Source organism: Trachurus japonicus, chromosome 14, assembly GCF_045865225.1.
Source record: "Trachurus japonicus isolate A0001 chromosome 14, Traja_1.0".
Lineage (NCBI taxonomy): Eukaryota > Metazoa > Chordata > Actinopteri > Carangiformes > Carangidae > Trachurus > Trachurus japonicus.
Genome location: NC_140920.1, coordinates 22,286,918 through 22,311,459, shown reverse-complemented (window position 1 = coordinate 22,311,459; position 24,542 = coordinate 22,286,918). Strand labels below are relative to the sequence as shown.

The following is a 24,542-nucleotide window of genomic DNA, read 5'->3' as shown; positions in this document are numbered from 1 at the left end:
AGTCCACTTACTAACGTTTTCAGGGTTTTAACTGGCAACTTGAGGTCAACAGATACACCTGTTATTCTCACTTTAATGTGTATATAGTATTATGTTCTGGAAGATCCAAACATGAATGCAGGAGAAGCCAAAACAAATAAACCTTAATTTTGCCCACAGCCAAATCAACATTACAGTTGATTATAGATTTTGACCCAGTAACTGAAGTTAGTTTCAAAAGTATTTATATATCATCTATAAATCACTCAGGTACAGGTACGCTCAGTGGTGAATTTTAAAAGGCTTGCTGAAGTTCACATGTTATTTCTGGGACGCCCAGAAAAAAACAGCTGGTAGGTAGCAGGAGGCCAGATGGTCACCCCTCATCACATCTCTAAAGTGTCAGAATATATTTTTTATTCATTATTTTGTTGACAAACTAATACATACTTGAAACATTGAGGTTCATTTTTTCACCTAAAAATCATCTGACTAAATTTGGTTAAGTCTGAAACGACACAGTAAAAGGTGACAGTTCAGATTGAGAAAGGCAGAATGTCAGTATCAAGGTTAAGTTTTATGTCCTGTGTGAAGTTTCATTGTATTTCATCAAACAATGAAGATTAGTGCCATATGGTGACTGTAAAACTTGGCTGTACATTCTACTTTGCCGATGGGAATCTTGCCAAACCAGGCACTGAACAGCCCCAAAGGGCCACTGCAAGGACCTTGGCAATTCAAACCTGCTCACTTAAAGCCATTAGTGCCCCAGTGTTTATGCTCCTCTCTCTTCAGCCAACAAGGCATGGATGGTTCCCAAACAGAAGTGGTAATGAGGTCCTAAGCAGCCTCGCTGCTGCAGACACAGAGACCCAGTTTGATCACCTGCGGGGAACGAAGGCACAGAGAGGCCTGTAGTTCACTGTTGCCGGGGTCACATGGGACTGTAAGGCAAATGTGATCCTGACACATTGTTCTGGCATGCATAATGGGGCCTTTTCAGGGCTCCTCAGGGGAGACCTGGGAGCCTGATCTTAAAGAAGTAAGGAGACGTTGCTTTGATGGCTCTCCATCCTCTCCGTTTTTGCTAACTTTGTTTATGAGTAATTGTAAAATGACTCAAATCTGCCCACGTTTCCACGAATTTAAGACAGATAAAGTAATGTTAGTGTAATACGATGTCTAATCTCACTCTGTTTTCTTAGAATGGTCAGGCCAGGCTGTCCAGTCATTCTGCTCCACCTGTTCAGCATCTTTGCACAGACAGGAGGTACGATGATATCATTCAGTATCACAACTTTTTTTCAACTTTTAGGTGTCGAAAAAAGTCAAATTTTTTAATGAGCTTTTATGTTTTATTCTCATTTTTAGCAAGTGCTCAGGATATTCTGTATCCATATGGACCCGGCCATAGGGATCTAGAGACCCCCAAGATGGATGATGGGAGTTCTCCGGAAATTACTTTGCTCATTCCCTTTGTTTTCTTCAATGTCCCCTACCGTTCCATCTACGTAAGCCTTGAACATGCTCTTACTATTTGACAGAAAGCTATGCTCCATCAGTCTGTGATAAGTGTCTTCTTTCTGTCCACAGGTCAACAACAATGGGGTGATCTCCTTCAATGTCCAGGTCAGCCAGTTCACACCAGAAGCTTTTCCCCTGAGTGACAGCAGGTCGTTCATCGCTCCACTCTGGGCAGATGTGCACAATGGCATCCGTGGAGACGTCTACTACAGGGAGTCGACTGAGCAAGAAATACTGGAAAGGGCGACACAAGATGTCCGGAAGTACTTCAAAAATATGCCCGCCTTCACCGCCGCCTGGGTCTTTATCGCAACATGGCACCAAGTCACCTTCTATGGAGGAAGCCAGACAACCCCGGTAAAGTCACATCAAATCATATCAAGTTCTCATACCTTCAAAAATGTTTTCAGTGTTAATTTCGAAACAAAATCAGTTTTAGCTCTATGTTGTATGGAGATAGTTCCAATGTGTTCAACCTCTCTGAACAGAAAACTGCTGTCATCTCAATCAACTCAAATCAAGATCACCTTATTTCATTTGCAAAGAGCATGCAGGTACAGACATTCACATAACAACGACAGCCTCAACAACACATCACATGGCAGTAGCCACATAAACACACGTGTCATGTACATGGCGGTGCAGTTGTTAGCACTGTTGCCTCTCAGCAAGAACATTCCGGGTTTGATTCCCAGGCTTGAGGCCTTTCCTGGTGGAGTTTCCATGTTCTCCCATTTCCTGCGTAGGTTCACTTGGGGTTCTCCAGCTTCCTTCCACAGTCCAAAGACATGTGCATAAGGTTGATTAGCGACTTGAAATTACCCGTATAGGTGAATGTCTCTATGTGACGGCCCTACGATCAACTGGAAACCTGTCCAGGGTGTACTTGTGGCAGCTGGCTCCAGCTTCCGAACGACCTTGCATGGACAAACCATATAGATGATGGGTGGACAACATAATATATTAAATGTTGAGAGAATTGGTCTTCTTCATAGTATTTCTCTCTTTTGTTAAAGTTCTATGGATGGACTTCTTTCCTCTTTGTAACATCATTTTAATCCTCTTGTTTGGTTACCAGGTGAACACATTCCAAACTGTATTAATCTCAGATGGCGTAACGTCGTTAAGTATGTTCAACTATGGAGAAATCACATGGAGCACGGGCACAGCCAGTGGTGGAGATCCATTGACAGGACTGGGTGGGACAACAGCTCAGGTATTCTCACAGTGGCCACAAGATCATTTCATTAATGATGATGATGATAATAATAATGATGGTAATAATTAATGGTATTTTGATAAATATTCAACCTCACATTCCTCACACCGTTCCCCATTTTCAGTCAGGTTTTAATGGTGGAGACATTGGTCACTTCTTCAACCTGCCAGGATCACGGTCAAACGATGTAGTGAACATTGAGCAGTCGACCAACGTGAATATTCCCGGGCGCTGGTTCTTCCGCGTAGACACTGAACTGATAGATCCAGCCAACGGCTGCAGTTACAATGGTAAGTTCTAACGTCATACACAGATGAGGATGTCTATAAAGGTTAATCATAGCACCTACAGCGTCTTCAGCTCAGCAAACACAAGAATGGTCTATGAAAATCTGGAATAAAAAACCCCCCTCTGTTTTTCCCGCATGCTCTTCAGGGCGTTATTACAGACGAGGGGAAATCTTCTGGTTGTCTGACCAGTGCTCCCAGAGATGCCGCTGCCTTGATATTGACAACGATGTTCAGTGTCAAGAGGCCCCATGTGGGCAGCTGGAGACCTGCGAGCAGCAGGAAGGGGCCTTTTACTGCCAGCCCACCCGCACCAGCACATGTGTGGTGTTCGGCGACCCTCATTACCACACCTTCGACGGCTTCCTCTACCACTTCCAGGGCACCTGCTCCTACCTGCTGGCTCGGCCTTGCTGGGAGGTGGCAGGGCTGCCCTACTTCAGTGTGGAGGCCAAGAATGAGAACCGTGGCGTCGCCTCAGTGTCTTGGCTCAGGGATGTCACAGTGGACGTGTACGGTCACCGAATCCTGTTACCCAAAGGCAGTTTAGGAGCAGTCCAGGTGAGACCCCTTAATGTCTCACACAGTGTTTGCATCTTGGCTAACCCTCTTGGAAGAGTTGATTACTCATTACCTTGTCGATGCTTCTTCCTTGATATATTTTGTAATATCTGACTATAAGCTGATGATCAAAAACATGTTTCAAGTGAGAGTATTTTAAACTTGCCTAGCTATGAACGGCATCCTTTGTTCTATTTCTGAATTTCCCTCTGTCCCTGTCTCTAGGTGGATGGCTTGATGAAGACCTTACCTGTGCAACTCCAGCTTGGTGCTGTCCGGGTGTATCAGTCCGGTGTTGCCATTGCCCTAGAAACCGACTTTGGACTGTTGGTAACCTATGACGGCCAACACTATGCATCCATCTCCCTACCCAGCTCCTACTTCAACAACACTTGTGGCCTTTGTGGCAACTATAACGACGACCCTGCCGATGATCCGGTACTACCTGACGGCTCTCTAGCAGAAAGTGTGGTGGAGCTGGGGGGCAGCTGGAGAGCAGAGGACACAGACTGGCGCTGCACTGACGGCTGTGCCCAGAACTGCAGTGTGTGTGACCCGCTCACCGAAGCCTTCTACTTCCGCTCAGACTACTGTGGGCTCATCAACAAAACTGATGGACCTTTCAGGGACTGTAGAGCTGTGGTGGACCCCACAGCCTTTGTGTATAGCTGTGTATATGACATGTGCGCAAACAGGGATAACATCACCACACTCTGCCAGGCCATCCAGGCCTACGCTCTGGCCTGTCAGGCCCTGGGCGTCACCATACGACCCTGGAGATCTCGCACCTTCTGTGGTGAGACTCTGTTTGATAGCACAACTCTTCATCTTAAGCCCTATTCGCACGGGATTAGTTTTACCTCTGGTCATTTGTAAATTCCCCCCCCCACGTCTGTGTTTCTTGCGGTGCATTCACACGGGTCTTTGGTGAAATATAGTAGGTAATTTGCGGGGGAATTTTTACTTTACAAATTACTGACATGGCGCATTCGCACGGGATTAAGATCACAGACGTCCTCCGCAATTATTACAAATTACCAGAGGTCCCCAGGTAATACTAATCCCGTGCGAATAGGGCTTTACATTTGTTTGTTTGTGCCGTCTTACATAATTTCTTCTCTCCTATTGGCTCTCAGCTTTGTCGTGTCCAGGGTCCAGCCATTACCAAGTGTGCACCAGTGCCTGTCCTGCCTCCTGCTCGGACCTCACGGCTCCCTTGTATTGCGCCCACCCTTGCACCGAGGGCTGCCAGTGTGACCCGGGCTATGTCCTCAGTGGCAGCCGCTGTGTACAGCGTGAAGACTGTGGCTGCGAGCATAACGGCCTCTATTACCCCCTCAATGACACTTTCTGGGCAGGCACCAGTGGTGAAGAAGGTGAATGCACCCTCCGCTGCTCCTGCGGGCCTGCCGGGGAAGTATCCTGCTTCAACGAGTCCTGTAAGGAAGGAGAGGTGTGTGTGGCGGAGGTGGGCCTGCTGGGTTGCTACCCTCGGAGGGAGGGAGTGTGTTCAGTCACCCAGAACTCGGTCACATCCTCCTTTGACGGCACCTTCCTGCTGTTCCCAGATGACAGCTCTTACTACCTGCTGAAGCTGTGCGGTGCAGTGCCGGCTAATGCCTCCTTGGTGGAGGTGAAGATAGGCAGACGGCTGGTCAACAAAGGCCCTGATTGGAAAAGACCTGTGGTAGTTAGGGTGGCTAACCTGGAAGCTCAGGTGGGAGGGACAGATTTTGACACAGTGAAGGTTAGTATACTGTTTGTTTGGTAACACATTACTTGAATAGGTATTCATAAGATTGACATAACACTGTCATAACCATGACATAACTGCTGTCATAAACATCAATGAATACTTATGACAGCTGTCGTTAAGTGTCATTCAGTAAGTTATGTCACTTTTAATGCAAAGGTGACATTGTTTGAGATGTTTTTGTTCTGACAACTTAAAGACAATTTAAACTGTCATGGTTATGACAGTGTTATGTCAATCTTATGAATACCTATTCAAGTAAAGTGTTACCGTTTGTTTTTTTTGTTTTTGTTTTTTCAGATGCTAAATGTCTATGGCTATCACTTATTTATTTGTGTTCCAGGTGAATGGTGAGCAGGTGGGGCTTCCGTACGTCCATCCAATGGAGACGATGATGATCTACAAAGCACCAGGCAACACCACAGTGGTAGAGTCCCGTGGGCTGCTTCGTGTCCACTACGCACGGCAGGGATTCCTCAACATCTCCCTCTCCACCCTCTTCTACAATGTCACTTGTGGTCTGTGTGGTGTCTTCAATCGCAATGCCACTGATGACCTCCGCCTCCCTAATGGACGCCATGCGGACTCAACTGAACAGTTTACAGAGGGCTGGCGTGCCATCGCCGACGACCTCACCTGCAACGGTGACTGTGATGACCTGTATCGCATGTGCACAGACCTGCGTCTCTACCAGAGTCCGTGGATGTGCGGCAACATCAACGACCCAGGGAATAGTTCATTTCTGGCGTGCCACGCTGTGGTCAACCCTTCGCCGTTCTTCAGGAACTGCTTGTATAACATGTGTGTAAAGGAGGGGAACCATTCAGCCCTGTGCTCTTCGCTTCAGGCTTATGCCAGTGCCTGTCAGGATGCTCAAGTTGGACTGGCTTCCTGGAGGAGTGCCACCAACTGCCGTGAGTAGATACAGCTGTACTTTAAAGGAACAGGCTTAAACACTCATCCTGAAGAAAAATGTCCTAACAAATCCAAATCATGTATATCTGTATAAACATGTTTAATATCATCTATCAATACAGCTTTTACTTGGTATAGGATATGTTTTACCCTTCAATTTGAGAACAGGATTTTTTTTTTAATTCCCTCTGCAGCTTTGTTTCTTTTTTTGAAGCAAAATAATGTTAAAATGTGTAAATATCTTGCTTGCATGTTAGCATTAGATCCCTGATTTCTGTTAATCCCTAATTAAGATTTGCAGACCTTCCCACAGCAGCCATATTGGGTTGGAATACCAGCAAAAACGTTGAACCAATGATATTAATGATAGCTCCAATTATGCAATATTGCATAATTGCAGTTAATTATGTTATTATGTAGACCTGAGGTGAACAGATTAAATTATCTGTGTAAAGATCCACTAAGATTCTACTGTACTTTGATTTCACCACTGGTCATAGTAATGAATTGATATTTAACTCTTTCGGTAAAAGGTGTATTCCATCAAAACCACACCATAGGGCTTGAAAAAACCATTCTGAAGATTAGATTGGATTTACAACAGTTAATCAGATCCCCAGTGACAACACAGTTTGAAAATGTAGTGAAACTTCTCAAATCACAACCATAGCATCATCAACCTCACAACTCGCTCTTCATATGCAACAAAAAAATATTTTTCTACTTCTGTTTCATTAACAATGTTAACTTCTTATATTTGCACATAACAATATTTCAAAAGAAGACCTTGTTTGGTCTTACCTTATTAAATAGCAGCCAAGCTAAAACACAAAGTTATGTTTTGACAAAAACCACTGGATCTAGAGTTGTGAATAATGCTGCAGATTTATACTTTTGCCATAAACCAGCACCATTTTTCAAATCACTTTTTAGTCCTACAAGGACTGGATTGGATTATTCTACTAATATGAATTTGACCTTCTCTGTTTCTTCCTCCACTCTTCTGTCTCAGCTCTTCCCTGTCCTGAGAACAGTCATTTTGATGAGTGCACCGGCGCCTGCCCTCTGACCTGTGCCAACTTGGATGAACCTGAAGAGCCATGTCCTCTGCCATGCCAAGAGGGGTGTCAATGTGAGGAGGGCTTCGCACTGCGGGACGGTCTGTGTGTGGCACGCAGTGACTGTGGCTGCATGAGCCACGGGCGCCAGCTGGCCACTAATCAGACTTTCTGGACCGACTGGGAATGCCAGGAGCGCTGCTACTGCAACGGCTCTGACAACAGTGTATACTGTCAGCTCGCACCTTGTCACCTTGAGGAGTACTGCCAGGAGAGTGACGGCCTGTATTTCTGCCAGCCGCGCACCGAGGCCCTGTGTGTGGCCGCTGGTTATGGACATTTTCTCCCATTTGGTGATGTACCATTTGAGCTTCAGAGCTCTTGCACTCTAAGGATGGCCACCACCAATTGTGGCAGAGAGCAAGGGGACCAAGCAGCAATCACTGGATTGTTTCCTCAATTCAAACTGGCAGCTCGTAATGAGGAGAGAGACACAGGCCAGGCGATTTGGGTGAGGGGCTTTGTACTGGAGGTCTACAATTATGAGATTGAAGTTTCTCGAACCTACAAAAACACTGTTACGGTAAGCACACAAAGTCCTACAATTTTTTTTTTATTCTGTTGGGGTTACCTGGATAGAGGGATGAGGCATTGGCACTGAAAGAACCCACTGAATTTTGGTGCCAGTTCAGGTTCCCTACTTTTCCATAAGATACTGTATGCCATTTTTTACCCTTTTCAAAGTCTCAGGAAACAACATTTGGCTCTTGATGTAGACATTTTGTCATATTTATTATGTTTAGATCTATGAGTTTGTACAGATCCAGATAATGAACTGAATCTGACAGGATTATTTGACCTTGGCAGAGGTTTTTTCAGTGAATATTTATGATTTAACTTTTTGCATGACCTGTGAAGGTTGAATTTATTTATTTTTATGTGAGGACATGTTATTTCTAATCAAGCCGATTGAATAACCAGTCAGAGGGTAAATTCCTCTTTGATTGGCTTAAGGTGGATCTAATTTCAATGGGCATCTTTTATCGGGCTGGATTTGGCTCAGACAAAACCCCGACCCTGAGCGACATTTGGACTGGGTTCACAAACTGCCTAAAAGATCTGAGTGAGAACAGTAATGACACACATAACCCAACACACTCCCTCTCTCTCTCTCTCTCTCTCTCTCCCTCACACACACACACACACACACACACACACACACACACACACTCACACTCACACTCACACACACTTTTTTTCCCCATACTTTATGTTTCTGTGTTTTCCCCAGCTTTCATTTCAATTATATGAGAAACACACAGGAGCTCTTTATTTTGTCATCCAGTGGTACCTGGGTTTCCCCACATACTTTGAAAATATGCAGGTCATTTGGATTAGAAACTCTACACTGGTACTTAAACACTTAACATAGGAATATGTGTCAGCTGAAGGGAGGTAAATCCTGTTCAAACTAAAGCCCGTTTCTTTGAATCTCTCCTCACTCAGGTCAATAAGGAGCGTTTGTACCTTCCTCTGAAGCTGGGCCCAGGAAAGGTCAACATCTTCACCTTGGGCATGCAGCTCATTCTGGAGACAGACTTTGGCTTGAAGGTGGCCTTTGACTGGAACACTCTCCTCCTGTTGACTTTGCCCCGCGACCTCTACAACACCTCCTGCGGCCTGTGCCAAGGCATGCCCTTATCTCCACCCACCCTTACCACCACTGACTGGGGCATGGCCTGGGCAGAGAGGGACACCTTCTGCCAGGTGGGTTGTGGAGACTCCTGCCCGCGCTGTGGCCTGGGAGAGAAAAGCGTGCAAAACGACGCCCCTCTCACTGTGGCTGATGCCAACTTGAACATGGGGGCGGACGACATGGCCAACAATGTAAACACAGGCATACGTTTCCACATCGGGGACGGGCTGTATGTGTTTGTGGAGCCCGAGGCGGTGAGGCTGTGCGGGCTAATTGTGGATAGAGGAGGTGTGTTTGCACGCTGTCACAGCAAGGTGGCACCAGCCTTCTTTTATCAAAGCTGTCTGCAGGACACCTGTTTGGACCAGGGAGCTCAGGATACAATCTGCAACTGGCTGCAGATCTATGCCAGCACCTGTCAGACCCAGGGAGTATCTGTCACTGGCTGGAGGAGTGACACACCATGTGGTGAGTCTGGGCTCACCTTGATTATCTCTGCAGTGGTCTCCCCTTGTATTGCTATGAATGTTATTTATTTACCCATGCAGATAGTTTCATCATCTCTATCTCTGAGATTCCTACATCCACTACACTGGAATACAGTGGAAGTGAACAGAGTGTGTTAGTGGTTCTCACACTGCTGCAAAACTTAAAAATGTCCTTAATTGGTGTGAATAACCCACAGAACACACTGTCATTGACATTTTAATAGGAGCTGTTTCTTCAGATCATGGTACCATTAAAAGTTTTTGGAGATATGAATTTCTTTAAATTAGATTTTTCAATGTAATAAAAAACAAATTTGGTTGACCTGTATTTTACTAAGTTTGAAGCATCTGAACACTGAATGAATATATAAATCACTGAAATTCCATAATTCTATTAACACATCTAAAATGTGAAATTATATAAATAGCAATCACAGTTTATTGTGATATTTAGTCTTTGTGCTAAGCTATGCTAATGAAGTTGTATGTCCATTGATATGAGACTTGCATTATTTTCAACCTGTTGTTTCTCACAGTGTTGAGCTCTTTGAAACGGCTGTTGTGGAGTCACATGAGTTCTCCATGTGGACAAATGAGCCTCCCTCAAATATTGTCCACAAATATTTCCCTTTGAAAAATCAACACTTATTAACACTGTAACATTTCCTGTGTGTACACTGGTCGGTACAATGATTAGCTAATATCTTTGCCAACCTGCCTGCTCCCAGTCCAGAGCTGTCCACCTAACAGCCATTACTCCAGTTGCATGTCGGTTTGCCCGCCTCAGTGCGCCCCAGCCCGGGGCCAGAGGGACTGCAGCCAGGACTGTGTGGAGGGCTGCCAGTGTGACCAGGGCTACGTGCTCAATGGCAAGAGCTGCATCCTGCCTCAGAACTGTGGCTGCTATACGGATGGCAAATACTATGAGGTCAGTGTTACATCCAGCACCATATGTCTGTTTAATTAATCCCTTCCTTAGCCAGTCAGTCACAGTACGTAATGGCGGTGACACCAACAACACTCAATCAGGCTGGTTTTACAAACTATCCTCACCTTTAACACATGTGAGCTTCATTTTCTTCCAGTTTAATGTCAGATGCATTATGCATAATCAGACCGTGAAACATCCCGTGAAGAGGAGTAATGGTGTGTGGAGGGGAAAAAAGTCTGAATCATGTTCATGTAAATATTTGCTTTGGATAGGGCTGCAACTACTAATTATTTCCATGATAGATGTCTGTCTGTTTTATTTCTTTCAAATTTTTACGAGACAATTCATTAATTAGACATTTGAAAATAATGGAAAATATCATCATTTCAAAGTCCAATGTGATGTGAATAATAGTTCCCTCACTAAGAGCTCTAACCCTCTATAAACATTCATGCCACAGTTACAGTTTTTTTTTAAAACAATGTTTCATTGACTGCTTCTTTTTAATGGACTAACTTCTTTATTTCAGCCCAAACAGCTGTTTTGGAACGGTGACTGTACCAAACGCTGCCAGTGCATCGGACGCAACCTGATCCAATGCGACCCGAGGCGCTGCAAGGCGGAGGAAGAGTGCACCCTGCGCTACGGAGTGCGGGGCTGCTTCGCACGCCGCTCGCAGCACTGCGTGGCGTCAGGCGGTGGAGTCTTCAGAACATTCGACGGGGCGTCGCTGCGGCTTCCGGCCTCCTGCTCCTTCGTCCTGTCTACCAACTGTCACAAGCTGCCGGACCTCTCCTTCCAGCTCATTGCCAACTTCGATAAATGGAGCACGCCCAACCTCACCACCATCTCTCATGTCTACCTTTACATTAATGAGGAGAATATACTCATCTCTGGCAGCACTATCAAGGTGAGAGAAGTATTAAAGGGATAGTTCAACATTTTGGCAAATTGGCCCATTGCCATAATTGCTATAGTCATAGCAGTAGGTTCGTTACCTTTAATTGTATGTGTAAGCTATTTTTAGTACAGCAGAGCGCAGCAGCTGGCTGCTCAGAGCTACGCTATGGAGGCTAAGGGAATTTCTTGGTTTCCCTCATTAAACACAAAATCCCAAAACTCCACAGCGCTTTTGTAGACAAGTTGTGAGCTGCACAACCACCACGCTATGAGATAATGACGGAACGATACGAAACGGAGCCGTTTTCGAGGTAAATTCATACAAAACCGCTGATGCGCGTTGCGTTCAGGGACAGTTTTTCAGCAAGCAGTCTCCGTATTTACCCTGTATTTACCTCGAAAACGGCTCCGTTTCGTATCGTTCCGTCATTATCTCATAGCGTGGTGGTTGTGCAGGTCACAACTTGTCTACAAAAGCGCTGTGGAGTTTTGGGATGTTGAATTTGATGAGTTTAATGAGGGAAACCAAGAAATTCCCTTAGCCTCCATAGCGTAGCTCTGAGCAGCCAGCTGCTGCGCTCCGCCGTACTGAAAATAGCTTACACCTACAATTCAAGGTAATGAACCTACTGCTATGACTATAGCGATTATGGCAATGGGCCAATTTGCCAAAATGTTGAACTATCCCTTTAAACCATGTGAATTACTGATTATAGTTTTTCAGTCAAATATTGGAAATTACTGATTAACCATTATTATGCTCTTAGATTTAAAGTTAAACCCCTAAAATGACTTCCTGTCAAAACTTTAAAGCTGCATTTATCAATAGTCAATATTAATGATTCATCACTGAGCTACATGTGATTGAAAGGTTTTGCTTATGTTGAACTATCACCCAACATGACATCAGGTCAATCAAAAGAGACTTCATTCTGATTTAACAAGTAAACTTTTATTGCCCTGAGAAAAACAAGAGTTGGAAAGTGAGAGATGTGAGTCTTTGGCAATTAGATGCCATTGTGGTCTCACCATATATGAAAAGCGGATGAGAAGCACAGTTCAATGAGCTTCACCTGGATATGTACAGTAGACATGAAGTAAATGTGGGGGCACAGCAGCACAGATGACAGCAGGAGAGAGGAGAACAGATTTTAAAGTTTGACTGGCTCAATATGACTGGCTGGTTGAGATCACGACGAGATCTGACTGGTAACCGAAAACACCTGAAGTTGACTGATTATAAGAGATGAATGAGAGAGAATTTGCTTCATTTCTATAGAGCCTTGTAGCATCTCTCAGCTCATTGTCTTTTAGTTTTATCACCTGCTGCTTTAAAGCAGATATCAGTGGAATGTTTTTGTTAATATAAGTCCTAAATAGTCCTATTTTCCGTCAGCAATCACTTACATGAAGTATTTCAGCCTAAACACGAGTCTCTCCGTCACTCTGCTCTGCTGTAACCCGAGGAGAAAATTTTCCTTGTGGGATACAAGTGTTATCCAATGAGGGGAGAGAACGGCATGAAGGGCTGTGTGTGCAGCCAAGGGATGCGCGTGAATGTGGTGACGTAGCACGAGGACCAATTGATGCCTGACAAGGGCGGGGGCTGCTAACTCATGGTGCGTTCAAGGAAACTCGTACTTTGTGTTTTTCCTTCCTGTGAAGTCATACCAGTTCGATCTGGTACGAGTTCACGGGTCGGAAGTTACGAGTGGCCGTTATAGGGAACTTTCACAGGCAACAGGACGGTAAAAACACGAGCTACGGGTTACCTGGAACGCTACCAAGTCGTAGTTGTGACTTGAAGCTGTAACTTACGGTTTCAAAAGCCTGCCTTGAACACAGCATTAGCCGAAACGGCCGTGCCGCTGTTATCTGCTTTAATGCTGTGATTTATCCTCACAGCTCTCATCAGCCAGCAGAAAAAGTTCCCATAAATCAAGTCTATCTTGTCAGCACCAAGTGGAAGAGAGACAAAGAAACCAACCACAGCATTTAACAGATAATGGGATATTGTATTACTTCCTTCTTTCCAACATTGCCCATCTTCGTTTAATAGAACTATTATCTCTATTAGGAGATTTTTTTTTGTATATATTACCATCTTATTTTCCTCTGGCTTTGTGCCGCCTGTGGTCAAAGACGTCTTTATCAAACTTCTCCTTGAGAAACTAAACAAACAGATCCAGTTCAAATCTCCCTTTTCTTACTTGAAAGAGTGCTTGAAGTCCAATTTACCAATTACCCTTGCACTAATAGTCTGTTGGATATCCTTCAGTTCTGGCTTTAGGCCACATCGTTCTACTGAGAGTCCACTCACAGAGGTAATCAGCAGGTCATTAACTACCTCTAACTGTGGCTCCCAGTGAGTCTTAATCCTCCTCGATCTAACTGAGCCATTGACTAAAAGATTTTTCTAAATTTCCTTAAGAACCATGTCGGAATCAGTACAAGTGCCTTTAAGTGACTCAGGTCATATTCACCAAAGCACAGAGTAATTACGGTTTCCATATCAGATTGTCACAATCTTAGCTTGAAGCAGTCTCCTTTCTTCTCTCTTACATGCTGCCACTCAGTGATATCTTTAGAGTGTATGAAAACAATTTATACAATCCCTAATCCCAAATGTTTTCTATCAATGATTTGACAAGGAAGTAATCTTTCCCTCAGACACAAAGAAATATTATCACTTTTTATTTGTCCCTGCATATTTACTGTTCACAAAAAAGAGAGAATATAAATAAAGAGAGAATATATTTAAAGCAAAATTCTCAATCTGTATAACACTAATTCTGTTCTCATTTTACTGACAGTCAAACTTTAGGTGAGAGCGTCAAGTCTAATTTTAATGATGTGTTAATGGAAATGAATTAATCTAAGTTGCGACTGTGTCCTGTCTGTTCCCAGGTCAATGGCACACCAGTATCTGTGCCATTTCTAACTGGGCTCATGACGCGTCTGTCCTCATCCGAGGGCTTCATCGTCATCGACACACCCCAGGACATCCAGGTTCGGTACAACCGCTTTAACACGCTGAGCATCACCATGGGCCAGAGGCTGCAGAATAAGGTGTGTGGGCTCTGTGGGAATTACAACGGAGACCCCAGTGACGACTACATCACCTCCAGAGGCAAGCCGGCTGTCAGCGCCCTGGAGCTGGCCCAGAGCTGGAAGACCAACGGTATGCAGAACAGGTGGGTGAGGCCCGGCACAGGCACTGTCTACTCAACCTGTTCTTGTGAAACCTTTTGCAGACTGAAAATTTGATCTAACAAATATACAGAGACATTACCCAACTAATCAGCTGTCTTTCTAGCCTCTTTTATCTCATTTACTGTACCTTATCCATTTGGTTCTCTAGTGTCTCCTCAACAATGTCTACAGCAGTTGAGGGTGTAACTAAAAATGCTCTGATATTCACTTCCTGGCCTGTACAAAAGGGTTAATTTTTACAGTTGGCTGGTGAAAGTGAAACATCCAGGAACCTAAGAGGATTATTCCACCTGCAGAAACCAAAACAGAACCAAGATGAGCCTGAACATCTTTTAAATTCTCTCTGAAAGAATGCTAAAGTTACATCTGATTGATACATGGTCTGTTGAAGAAAAGAAGTAGAAGTAAAGGGAAAGTTTGTGGATGACTTTAGATACACTCAGGTTCACTGGCTTCTTTTTCTAAGGGACATGACCAGTAGCTCAGAGAGCACCCTCTGCAGGTACCCACTGATTTAACACCTCATGTTGTTTATACAATTCATCCCCCACATTCACTAACCCAACACTTAAAAGCCACATACACAGACTGTATTGGAACAGACTATTCACTGGAGTAGTACTCACGTTGTTTCTGACAATGTGAGTCCATAAATACTACACTAGGTCACCATATTTTGCAGATAGAAAAAATTATTAAAGGGACAATGAGGAAAAATTCCGCGACAATAAAAAAGTCTCATATTAATGTGGATGAATCTACGTTACCCACACTTGTTAATGGGCCCATTTTCGATAAATATATCATTTTGTCTATCGTTATTTTGTTATTATTAGTGGTGGCAGAAATGCTGGTCGAGCCGACCAGCGTTTCTTTACTTTCGGTTTTGCGGCAAGTCATGAGAATAACGTTTATGGTCGGAACTACGACGGCATGTGATCGTCTTCGAACCTCTGACTTTAATTCTTGATGAATGAAAACATGAGTCCGTCTTGCGCCGGTCAAAGAATTTCACGGTGCGCGCGGAGGCTCATAAATGTAGTGTGAAAACGCTTTGCTTTTCCAAAACTCCTCGTTGTCCCTTTAACTGTCTATCCGTCTGTCTGTTAACTATCTGTCTTTCCTCTCTAGTTGCGATGAGACCCAGTACGTGGCTCTGGCCCAGTCTTGTGACAACACGGCTGTGCTGACGCTTCAGGGTGAGGACGCCTGTCAGAAGCTGACCCAGCTGAAGGGCTTCTTCCAGCCCTGCCACGGCCTCCTGGACCCCCGGCCCTTCTACCAGTCCTGCTACCTGGACGGCTGCTACAATCACCGCAAGGCTCAGGTCTGTGGCTCCCTGGCAGCCTACGCCGAGGCCTGCCGCTCCCTGGGCACCCTCACCACCAAATGGATCACCCAGGAGAACTGCTGTAAGGGCACCGCGAGACACTGGCCACGTCGTTTAAAACAAATACAGATTTTTGATTCTTGCACACTCACACTCAGTATTTTCATTTGAACTCTTCCCAAGACCCACTACAACAAAAGTGAAACCAGAAATTTCACACTGTTCTTTTTCTCACCTGATCGGTCAGAAAACTGTACATCCATGTTTAACAGAGCCGTGTGTGTGTGACAGTTAACATTGTGTGTGGACCTGTCTTTAGCAGAATGGATCTACGACCCCTGTGCAGGAGAGATCTGCACAAACTTCACCTGTGAGCTGGAGAACGGAGGAGACCTGTGTGGCTGTCCAGAACTACCCACCAGCACTGGAGGTGAGGGCTTCACAGGACGGCACCAAGATGTCCTCCACATCTAGCTCTAATTCCTTTAAGCCTTATCAAGTAGTGTCATGCTGTTAATAAATAAATATTATCAAAATACTCTTTAACATTAAGCAACAAGACGATAGTTGTAAATACTATTGATGTGTTATAATCATACATCAATTTGTATTCATTTTTTAATATACACATTTTTGGGTTATTGAAGACATTGTACAGAGATCTGTGATAAACATATTTTCCTTTTTCGAAAAAATGTAATAATCAGTACTATTTTATTGTTGTTTACTATCTTATAAACAAGCCAATGCTCATATCAGTGATAAGCTGAAATTGACTGATTGTATCAGCCATGTTTTACTTGGCTCCGTTGTTAGAAACGACAAAGTAAAGTTTAAAAAGGGGCAGCAATATGATTCTGAGACCATAGAAAGTCAACTCATTTAAACTCTGGAAATGGCTACTCTGAATGAAACAATTTAACATGCTGGTTATCGCAGTGGTAGTAGATAAATGGTAGAATGGAGTTGAGGGGGAAAAAACTTTGTGTTCACTAACTTTTACTAAGCATTTTTGTTTTTATTTTTTTATTATCATCATTGAACTTCCTGTGCACTTACAGTGGAGTAAATGTGATGTTTACCTGTGGCAGGTGATGATGACATCATACAGGCCGAGGTGACCTGTAAGCACGCGCAGATGGAGGTCTCCATTTCCAAGTGTAAGCTCTTCCAGCTGGGCTTCGAACGAGAGGACGTCAGGATCAACGACGAGCACTGCGCCGGCATCGAGGGAGAGGACTTCATCTCCTTCCACATCAACAACACCAAGGGACACTGCGGCTCCATTGTACAGGTGAGTGAACTGACATTACTTCATGGTCTTTCTTCAGGAGTACAAATAGTTTGCAAATAAGTTGTGGTCTCCATGGGGTTTTTTTGTCTGTAGTTTTTGTTTTGCAAGAGACATGGTAAGGCAAGGCATCTTTATTTACGTATAGCGCATTTCATACCAAGGCAACTCAAGACAAAACATTTAAAAAGAACAGCATAAAACAGCATAAAAACAAACATTTTTTTTTAATAAAAAAAAATTGTAAACATTAAACAGAGTTAAAAGCACGAGCAAAGGAAAATTAAAAAAAAGTAGAAGAAAAGAAAATAGATAAAGTTTAAAGTTCTTAAAAATAGCTCAGCCATAAGCACATGGAAAGAGAAACATTTTTAACCTGGATTTAAAAGTGCTCACAGTTGTGTGCAGCATAACAGCTAAATGCTGCTTCACCATGTCTGGTTTGAACTCTGAGCTCCACTATTTGACCTGAGTCAGTAGATCTCTCTACTAGAGCTCTACTGGGTTTAGATTCTACTAACATGTCATTCATGTATTCTGGACCTAAACCATTCAGTGATTTGTAGACCAGTAGCAGAACTTTAAAATCTATTCTGTAGCTGACTGGGAGCCAATGTAAAGTTTTAAGAACTGGGGTGATGTGATCTGATCTCTTTGTTCTGGTTAAAACTCGAGCTGCAGCTGTTTGATACTTTTTGGGGGAGTCCAGTCAGAAGACCGTTACAGTAGTCGACTCGAGATTGATTCATTGAATTCATTGAAGATCAAAGCATGAACCAGCTTCTCCTGATCAGTTTGGGACATAAAACCCTTAATTCTGGATATCTTCTTAAGTTGAAAAAAAAAAGTTGTTCAAAGGCTGATTTGGTGACTGATTTGATATGGTGTTGACCTTCATCAGCACGCCAAGGTTTCAGACTTGGGGCCCTAGTTTGGTGGCGCAGCGCAGGTGGCACAAGGTAGCGCAGCCGGTGTAATGCAAGTTTCGACCAGCGCAGCCTAGCGCAAAGTTAGATTGGCAGATTTGTAGATCGCGCTGCGCTGAGATAGGTGTGGCCGCGCAGCAGGGGGAGGCGTCACAGATTCAGCTTGGCGCAGTGGAAGTTTCGTGCGAAAATGTCCCGCCGAGGGTGCGCTGAAAGCTCGCCACCTCAAACCAGGTCTACTCTCAGCGCAGGGCGGAGCGCAGCAGGTGCAGTGGAAGTTTGGCTGACTGACCTGCAGTGCACACACGTCACCAAGACCTCACAGGCAGGTTTCCACAGTTCCAGGCACATTTCAATGCAATAAATATCCACAATAACCACTATTTAATGCAACTAATGGAATCAACACGTGAATTTATATCTATATAGATTGTCCCGTCACATCTGACGTCAGATCGGCACGCGTAATGGAAACCCCACCTGAATTAACACAGCAGGGACGAACTGGCACTGAAAAGCAGCTGTGGATGTCCCAAGAGCAGGACTGAGGGTGGAGGATGACTGCATCATGTTGCTGCCGTGTTGAGATACGCACTGTGCCGTTGTGATGATCCACTTTATTTATTTATTTACTTATTAATTTATTAGGGCGAGCGACCGCCTCGTCACGCAGCCGTAATGAAAAACAAAACACAAATCATCATCTCTCTTAGCCCACCACAACAGCCTCGGTATCAGATAGTCAGTATATAGCATACTACAGTATACTCAGCATCTCTATCACAGAAAAAAAAGAGAGACGGAGAGAGAGAGAGAGAGAGAGAGAGAGAGAGAGAGAGCGAGCGTCCTTTACGCTGATTCCATCCCTGTTACCATGGTGTTTGTTTATGTTGTGATTAGTGTACACCTCTCATCTTTCTTACACAGGGTTTGAATAAATGTGAGTTTCTTTATTAGTTTATTAGTTGTTGTTTTTTACACTGGGCAGCGGTTCTCAGTGTATCAGATCAAACCTGATTAAGGATATTAGTAAACTCATTATTCAGCCACTCTGAGCTCGGACCTCCGGACCAAAACAGCTGTTTCCTCCTGGGAGAGGTTCGGCCTCTGGCGTCGCTGTCTCCTCCGTCCATGTCAAAGTATAAAATGACAAACTTGCAGTGCGCATCGCCCGCGGCGCAGTTAAAGGTGAGGAGAGGAGCTCATTTGATTGGTGAAGATCCGAATCGGCTGTGTTAATCCCACTTCACGCCTTTCTCTCCTCCTCCTGTCTCCCTCCCGCCCTGTCTCCTCCCTCTTTGCCGTTGGCGCCGGTAGGAGGGACAAGGGGAGGGCCTACGCTGGCCCACATCGGACTGCGCTGCCCACCAAACTTGCAAAATGGACCTGGACACACCTCGTTGGCGTGGCGTGGCGAAGCTGCGCTGCGCTTAGACTTCGCTCGGTCTAGGAAACTAAGGCCCAATGTCTTTAGTTTCTAGAGACAGTGACTCAAGATGTTTACTGACAGCAGAGTTTTAGTGGGCTGTTTCCCTAGCTAGGCTAACTGGGCCCTGTCTCTAGCCGCAGATTTAATGGACAGAAATGAGTTTGAAACGGATCGTGTCTTTTCAGGAGGAGAGAGAATCAGTTTATTTCCTGAACTTGTCAGGTCAGCCATGTAAATGATCTAAAATGAAATGAAAACAGGTTAGTGATGTGTGGACTGTCCATTCTTCTTGCTTCTGTTTTTTGTTGCTGAATGTTCTCAATGTCCCTTGATCCCTGTGACAGTCGAACGGTACACACATCATGTACAAAAACACAGTCTGGATAGAGAGCGTGAACAACACAGGGAACGTCATCACCAGAGACCGCACCATCAACGTGGAGTTTTCCTGCGCCTACGAGCTGGACCTGAAGATCTCACTGGAGACCGTCCTCAGACCGATGCTCAGGTCAGACAGAGCGCAGGAATAATACGTTTAGCTCTGATTAAACTAAATGTCACGACGACACAGTCGGCTGCTTTACTCATCCTCCCTTTCCCTCCCCCCTGTGCTCCAGTGTGATAAACCTCACCTTACCGACCCAGGAGGGGAACTTCATCACTAAGATGGCTCTGTACAAGAACTCCTCGTACCGGCATCCGTACAGGGAGGGCGAGGTGGTGCTCAGCACACGGGACATCCTCTTCGTGGGCGTCTTTGTGGAAGGGGCAGATGAAAATCAGCTCATCCTCATAGTGAACATGTGCTGGGCCACGCCGTCCCGCTACAGCAGCGACCGACTCCGCTACATCATCATAGAGAGAGGGTGGGCACTCAAACACACACACATAATCCACAAATAGGGGCCTAAAACTAACATCACACACACTCTGATTCTTTTTTATGTTATGTTTAATTTGTATCATTGTGTGAGAATATCAGAAAATTGAGTCCTCCTCATGAAAATATTTTAAATTGTTGGACAATATTGAGATTTGACTTCAGCTTTCTAGTTATTTGATAAGAATTTAGGAAAGTTTGATGATTCAAGTGGCTGCTGAATAAATATGTGCTGCTAAAAAACACCACACAGAGGAAAACCTGAACTCAACACAGTTTATTCCTTTGATGTCTGGCTGATGTCTGGCTCTCACCAGGTGTCCAAACATCAAGGACAACACCATTGGCATGGCTGAGAACGGCGTATCTCTCACCTGCCGCTTCCACGTCACCGTCTTCAAGTTCATTGGGGATTATGACGAGGTCCACCTCCACTGCGATGTTACCCTGTGTGACTCGGAAACAAACGCCTGTAAAGTGGTGAGACATACGAGGAAAAAAGAACCATTTAGAAAGTGGCAATGAAACAAATGTCGGCTGCGTTAATGTTTGTGTGTGTGCTGTACATGCAGAACTGTCCACACAAAAGAAGGATGTACTCGGAGGACAGCGACCATAAAGAGCACATACTGTCCGTGGGGCCTATAAGAAGGAGAGGTAAGTATTTTCTCACCATGAGTCCATGTGTAAAACATTTTCTCCCCCTGGATGATTAATCCCAGAAAGTCCAACAAGGATTCAAAGAGCAGGAATGATGCTGCTGATATTTTCCAGCTCTTTTTGTCAGCTTTCTTGACTCTCGTGTCATGTCCTCTCAGAATCAGACTGGTGTGAGGATAACAATGGCGGCTGTGAGCAGATCTGCTCTAGTAAGGGAACTGGGCCAGTCTGCAGCTGTGTGACTGGGATGCTGCAACGAGACGGGAAAAGCTGCCGGAGTAAGAAGCAAACACACACATGCACAGACAATAAAGGATAAAAATTTCTAACTTCCGCTTTACTCAATCATACTATATCATACTCATAATGATGAGTAAATATTAGCAACAAATTAGTTTTGTTTCCCATAAACCAGTTTTGTTTCCCATAAACCAGGTTTAAATAATTATGCCCAAAAGTTGCCATTGTGTTAGTGTGTGGTAGTGTGGTAACACAAACAGTCTTCACAGTTTACAGTAAATATACTGCGTGTACATCTGAATCTAGTTACATTGAATAAAACTAATAAATCATTAAACCATAAGCTGACAGTGGAAGTAGTATTTTTATCATTTGCTGTCTTATGTAATGTAAACAAATTAGATGAACTAAAAGTGCCACAAACCGAGAAATATAATTTTCTTAAAAGACAGTCAATATGAAGGGCATTAATGTAGTATGTTTATGATAATAATAGCGCAAATAGAGTTGAATTACCCAACTTAAATTTCTGTAAAATGTTACCTCACTTGATGTTGGTGCATCTTATTTTCTACCTCTAAGCTTCAAAGTTCACTTTAATGTATCTTAGCATTTAAAATGCAGAGTTAAAATTCACATTCACACTGGCCTTGAACCCCAAGATGCCACGATGACAAGCAGAGCTGCAACAAACTGCTTTAATGTGTCAACACTCATATGTATTTTCCATTCTCAGTGTGCAAACATCACCATTCTACCTTTCAACCTGCTTATGCAACACACCTGGTTTGGAGATTTCTCCCACATGTTTATTGATGAAATGGCAACACAAGTTGGATATTTGATCCGTAACAGAGACGTTAAGAACCTGCGTCACACTCGCTGCAGAGCTAACCTAACACTACCTTGATGGAGATAAGAAACAAATGGTAAACAAGATTTGTGGTCTGACTCATTTACTCAAGCACTTTCTATTGCCATTGTGTGCAGGGCGTTGTGTGCAGGATGTTTGTCAGCTACAGTGTTGTTCAGTTTGGGTTTGGTTGCATTATGGAGAGATCTACTTAAACCCTGTAATCAGGAGGGTGTGAGTGAGAAAGTGACACTGCCAGAGTCCAGTTTAAGGTAAACACTGAGGCCCATATTCAGCACTGGGAACAGTTATGAGCACACCATTCCCAATGAGTGAGGGGAGGATGCTAAAGTATGGTAGTAATTACCCTGTTGCATTGCATCATTGTCATGCATAGGAAAGTAAATATTATTATTTTTGCCATAGGCGTAAAGGCATTTAACAAACAGACTGGTCTATTCACACAGACTGCCTTCAGTCATGGATCAGGAGACTGTGTCGCCTGCAAATCAATGAGCAGGGCAAAGAGTTCCCAGAGCAGAGCAGATAAGAGTCTAAAGCTTAGCTGCAAAGATGAGGGAAAAAATAAAGTTTGAAAGTGGAATAATGAGAATCTAGAATAGTATTATAGGTGAAACACAATGACAAACTTAAAGGGATAGTTCAACGGAACGTTACGAGACAGAGTTGTTTTCGAGGCAAATGCAGAGACTGCTTGCCGAAAAACTGCCCCGGCAGGAAAGTGCATTAGCTGTTTTGCATGAATTTACCACGAAAATAACTCTGTCTCAGAACGTTCCGTTTGTTGGATTGTGTATTTGATGAGTTTGATGACGGAAACCAAGAAATCCCATTAGCCTCTGTAGTGTAGCTCTAAGCCGCTTGCGGCTCTGCTACGCTGTTCTAAAAATAGCTTGCACCGACAATTAAAGGTAACGAACCTACTGCTAAAACTAGAGATTATGGCAATGGGCCAATTTTCCAAAATTTTGAACTATCCCTTTAAGGTGAGTGATCTCTTCAGGAGGCCGAGCACGTCGTCCTGCACACATGAAGTCTGGGGTTTATTATTGTAATTTTATTAAACTTTGTTGAAGCCACAAAAACAAACTGTGTTGAAAGAATATAATTTACTGGTAGAGAATTTATCACAAAAAACTATTCTAACAATTAATAATGCATTATTTTACTAAGTTTTCACATATGTACAAGTCATTGGAAAAGGCAGGCTGTCTTTAAGTTACTCTTTACAATTGTAGTTTGTTGTTATTATTAGGTATTATTGTTGCGACACCACGTTATTTAAATCAATAAAAAATGTCATAGAGAAGCCGAAAAATGTGTATTAAAAAATAAGACTTTACAGTCCTGTGGAAAGTGGAACAAAAATAGTATCCAGGCAATTTAATGAATAAAAAAGCAGTATAAATGTGTATTTATTCAATTTGAAGTAGCGTCGTCTACAGTTGATGATGTCTTCTTTTCCCAGCCGTGAGCTCCAGCTGTCACGTTACACCTGTGGTTCCTGTGCTGATTGTCAGCGCCCTGATCTCCATGCTGCTGCCTCGCACTCACACTCCTCTCTCTTCCTAACACCCCACGAGCAAAGGAAGGACACAGACGAAAACAAATCAAACACATAAAAAGACTTGAAGATGCACAGTGTATCAGCAGTGATTAGCCGCGTAGATCAGCCAGTGTGCACATGTAGACAGAAAACATACAGTACCTGTGTCTCTAAACATGTGGACAGTCAGTCCTCCCCTCCACTTCACAATGTGGTATTCTCCAGCTCCTTCTATCATTCCCCTACACCAGGGACGCCAAAACAACTTGTCAGTCACTTAAAGCCACCAAATGTAGATTTTGTTTGAGGGATTATAACAGTAACAGATTTATCTGATGGTTTGTGCCACAGTGTCTGAATGACGCCAAAGAAAATGTTCTAATCCTACACAAAGTGGATTTTTATGTATATTTAATGCAAGACAACTAAAACCATGTGGTTATTGTCAAACAGTGAAAAAGTCAATGGCAGGTAAGAAAACAGATGTGAGCAGTGGTGTGAAAGACAGATACTACTTACCAACCGCCACCTGCTTTACATTCCTTACATTATCTTCTACATTGGAACTGAACATTACTACTAAATGTACAGAACAGAAGCATGATGAGTGTAATTTCAAAGAGACACAGCGGCATTGTCTGGATAATAACATGTACATCTACACATGGTATTAATTCTCATTATCATGACTGAGCCGGCATTGTGATTGGTTCTCTATGCAAACATTACTAATTGGGTGCAGCAGCTACAGAGCGCCTGTCAGGTGAGGGGTCCTCCTCGTGAGGCCCTGCACGCTCCTCGTGAGGAGCTGCCATCATGCACGAGGCGATTGTCACGTGACG

The 24,542-nt window shown here is 43.8% G+C and overlaps 1 protein-coding gene across 1 annotated transcript; it reads left to right on the top strand.

Moving 5' to 3' along the window:
- Positions 1 to 860: 860 nt before the first annotated feature.
- tecta (tectorin alpha) lies at positions 861 to 24,452 on the top strand. The gene is made up of 23 exons (XM_085798362.1): positions 861 to 1,249; positions 1,351 to 1,490; positions 1,573 to 1,860; positions 2,582 to 2,719; positions 2,847 to 3,012; positions 3,158 to 3,570; positions 3,796 to 4,366; positions 4,707 to 5,317; positions 5,667 to 6,237; positions 7,251 to 7,879; positions 8,803 to 9,460; positions 10,209 to 10,408; positions 10,941 to 11,321; positions 14,219 to 14,505; positions 15,656 to 15,936; positions 16,174 to 16,284; positions 16,946 to 17,148; positions 19,845 to 20,008; positions 20,118 to 20,366; positions 20,698 to 20,860; positions 20,953 to 21,037; positions 21,199 to 21,318; positions 23,623 to 24,452. The coding sequence occupies exons 1-23, from the start codon at positions 1,186 to 1,188 to the stop codon at positions 23,724 to 23,726; spliced, it is 6,597 nt and encodes a 2,198-aa protein (XP_085654488.1). The 5' UTR covers positions 861 to 1,185; the 3' UTR covers positions 23,727 to 24,452.
- The last annotated feature ends 90 nt before the right edge of the window (positions 24,453 to 24,542 follow it).

Coding starts and splice junctions, on each gene's coding strand:
- tecta (XM_085798362.1), top strand. CDS start 1,186: ATGGTCAGGCCAGGCTGTCCAGTCATTCTGCTCCACCTGTTCAGCATC. Junction 1,491..1,572: donor TCCCCTACCGTTCCATCTAC/GTAAGCCTTGAA, acceptor TTCTGTCCACAG/GTCAACAACAATGGGGTGAT. Junction 21,038..21,198: donor GGGGCCTATAAGAAGGAGAG/GTAAGTATTTTC, acceptor ATGTCCTCTCAG/AATCAGACTGGTGTGAGGAT.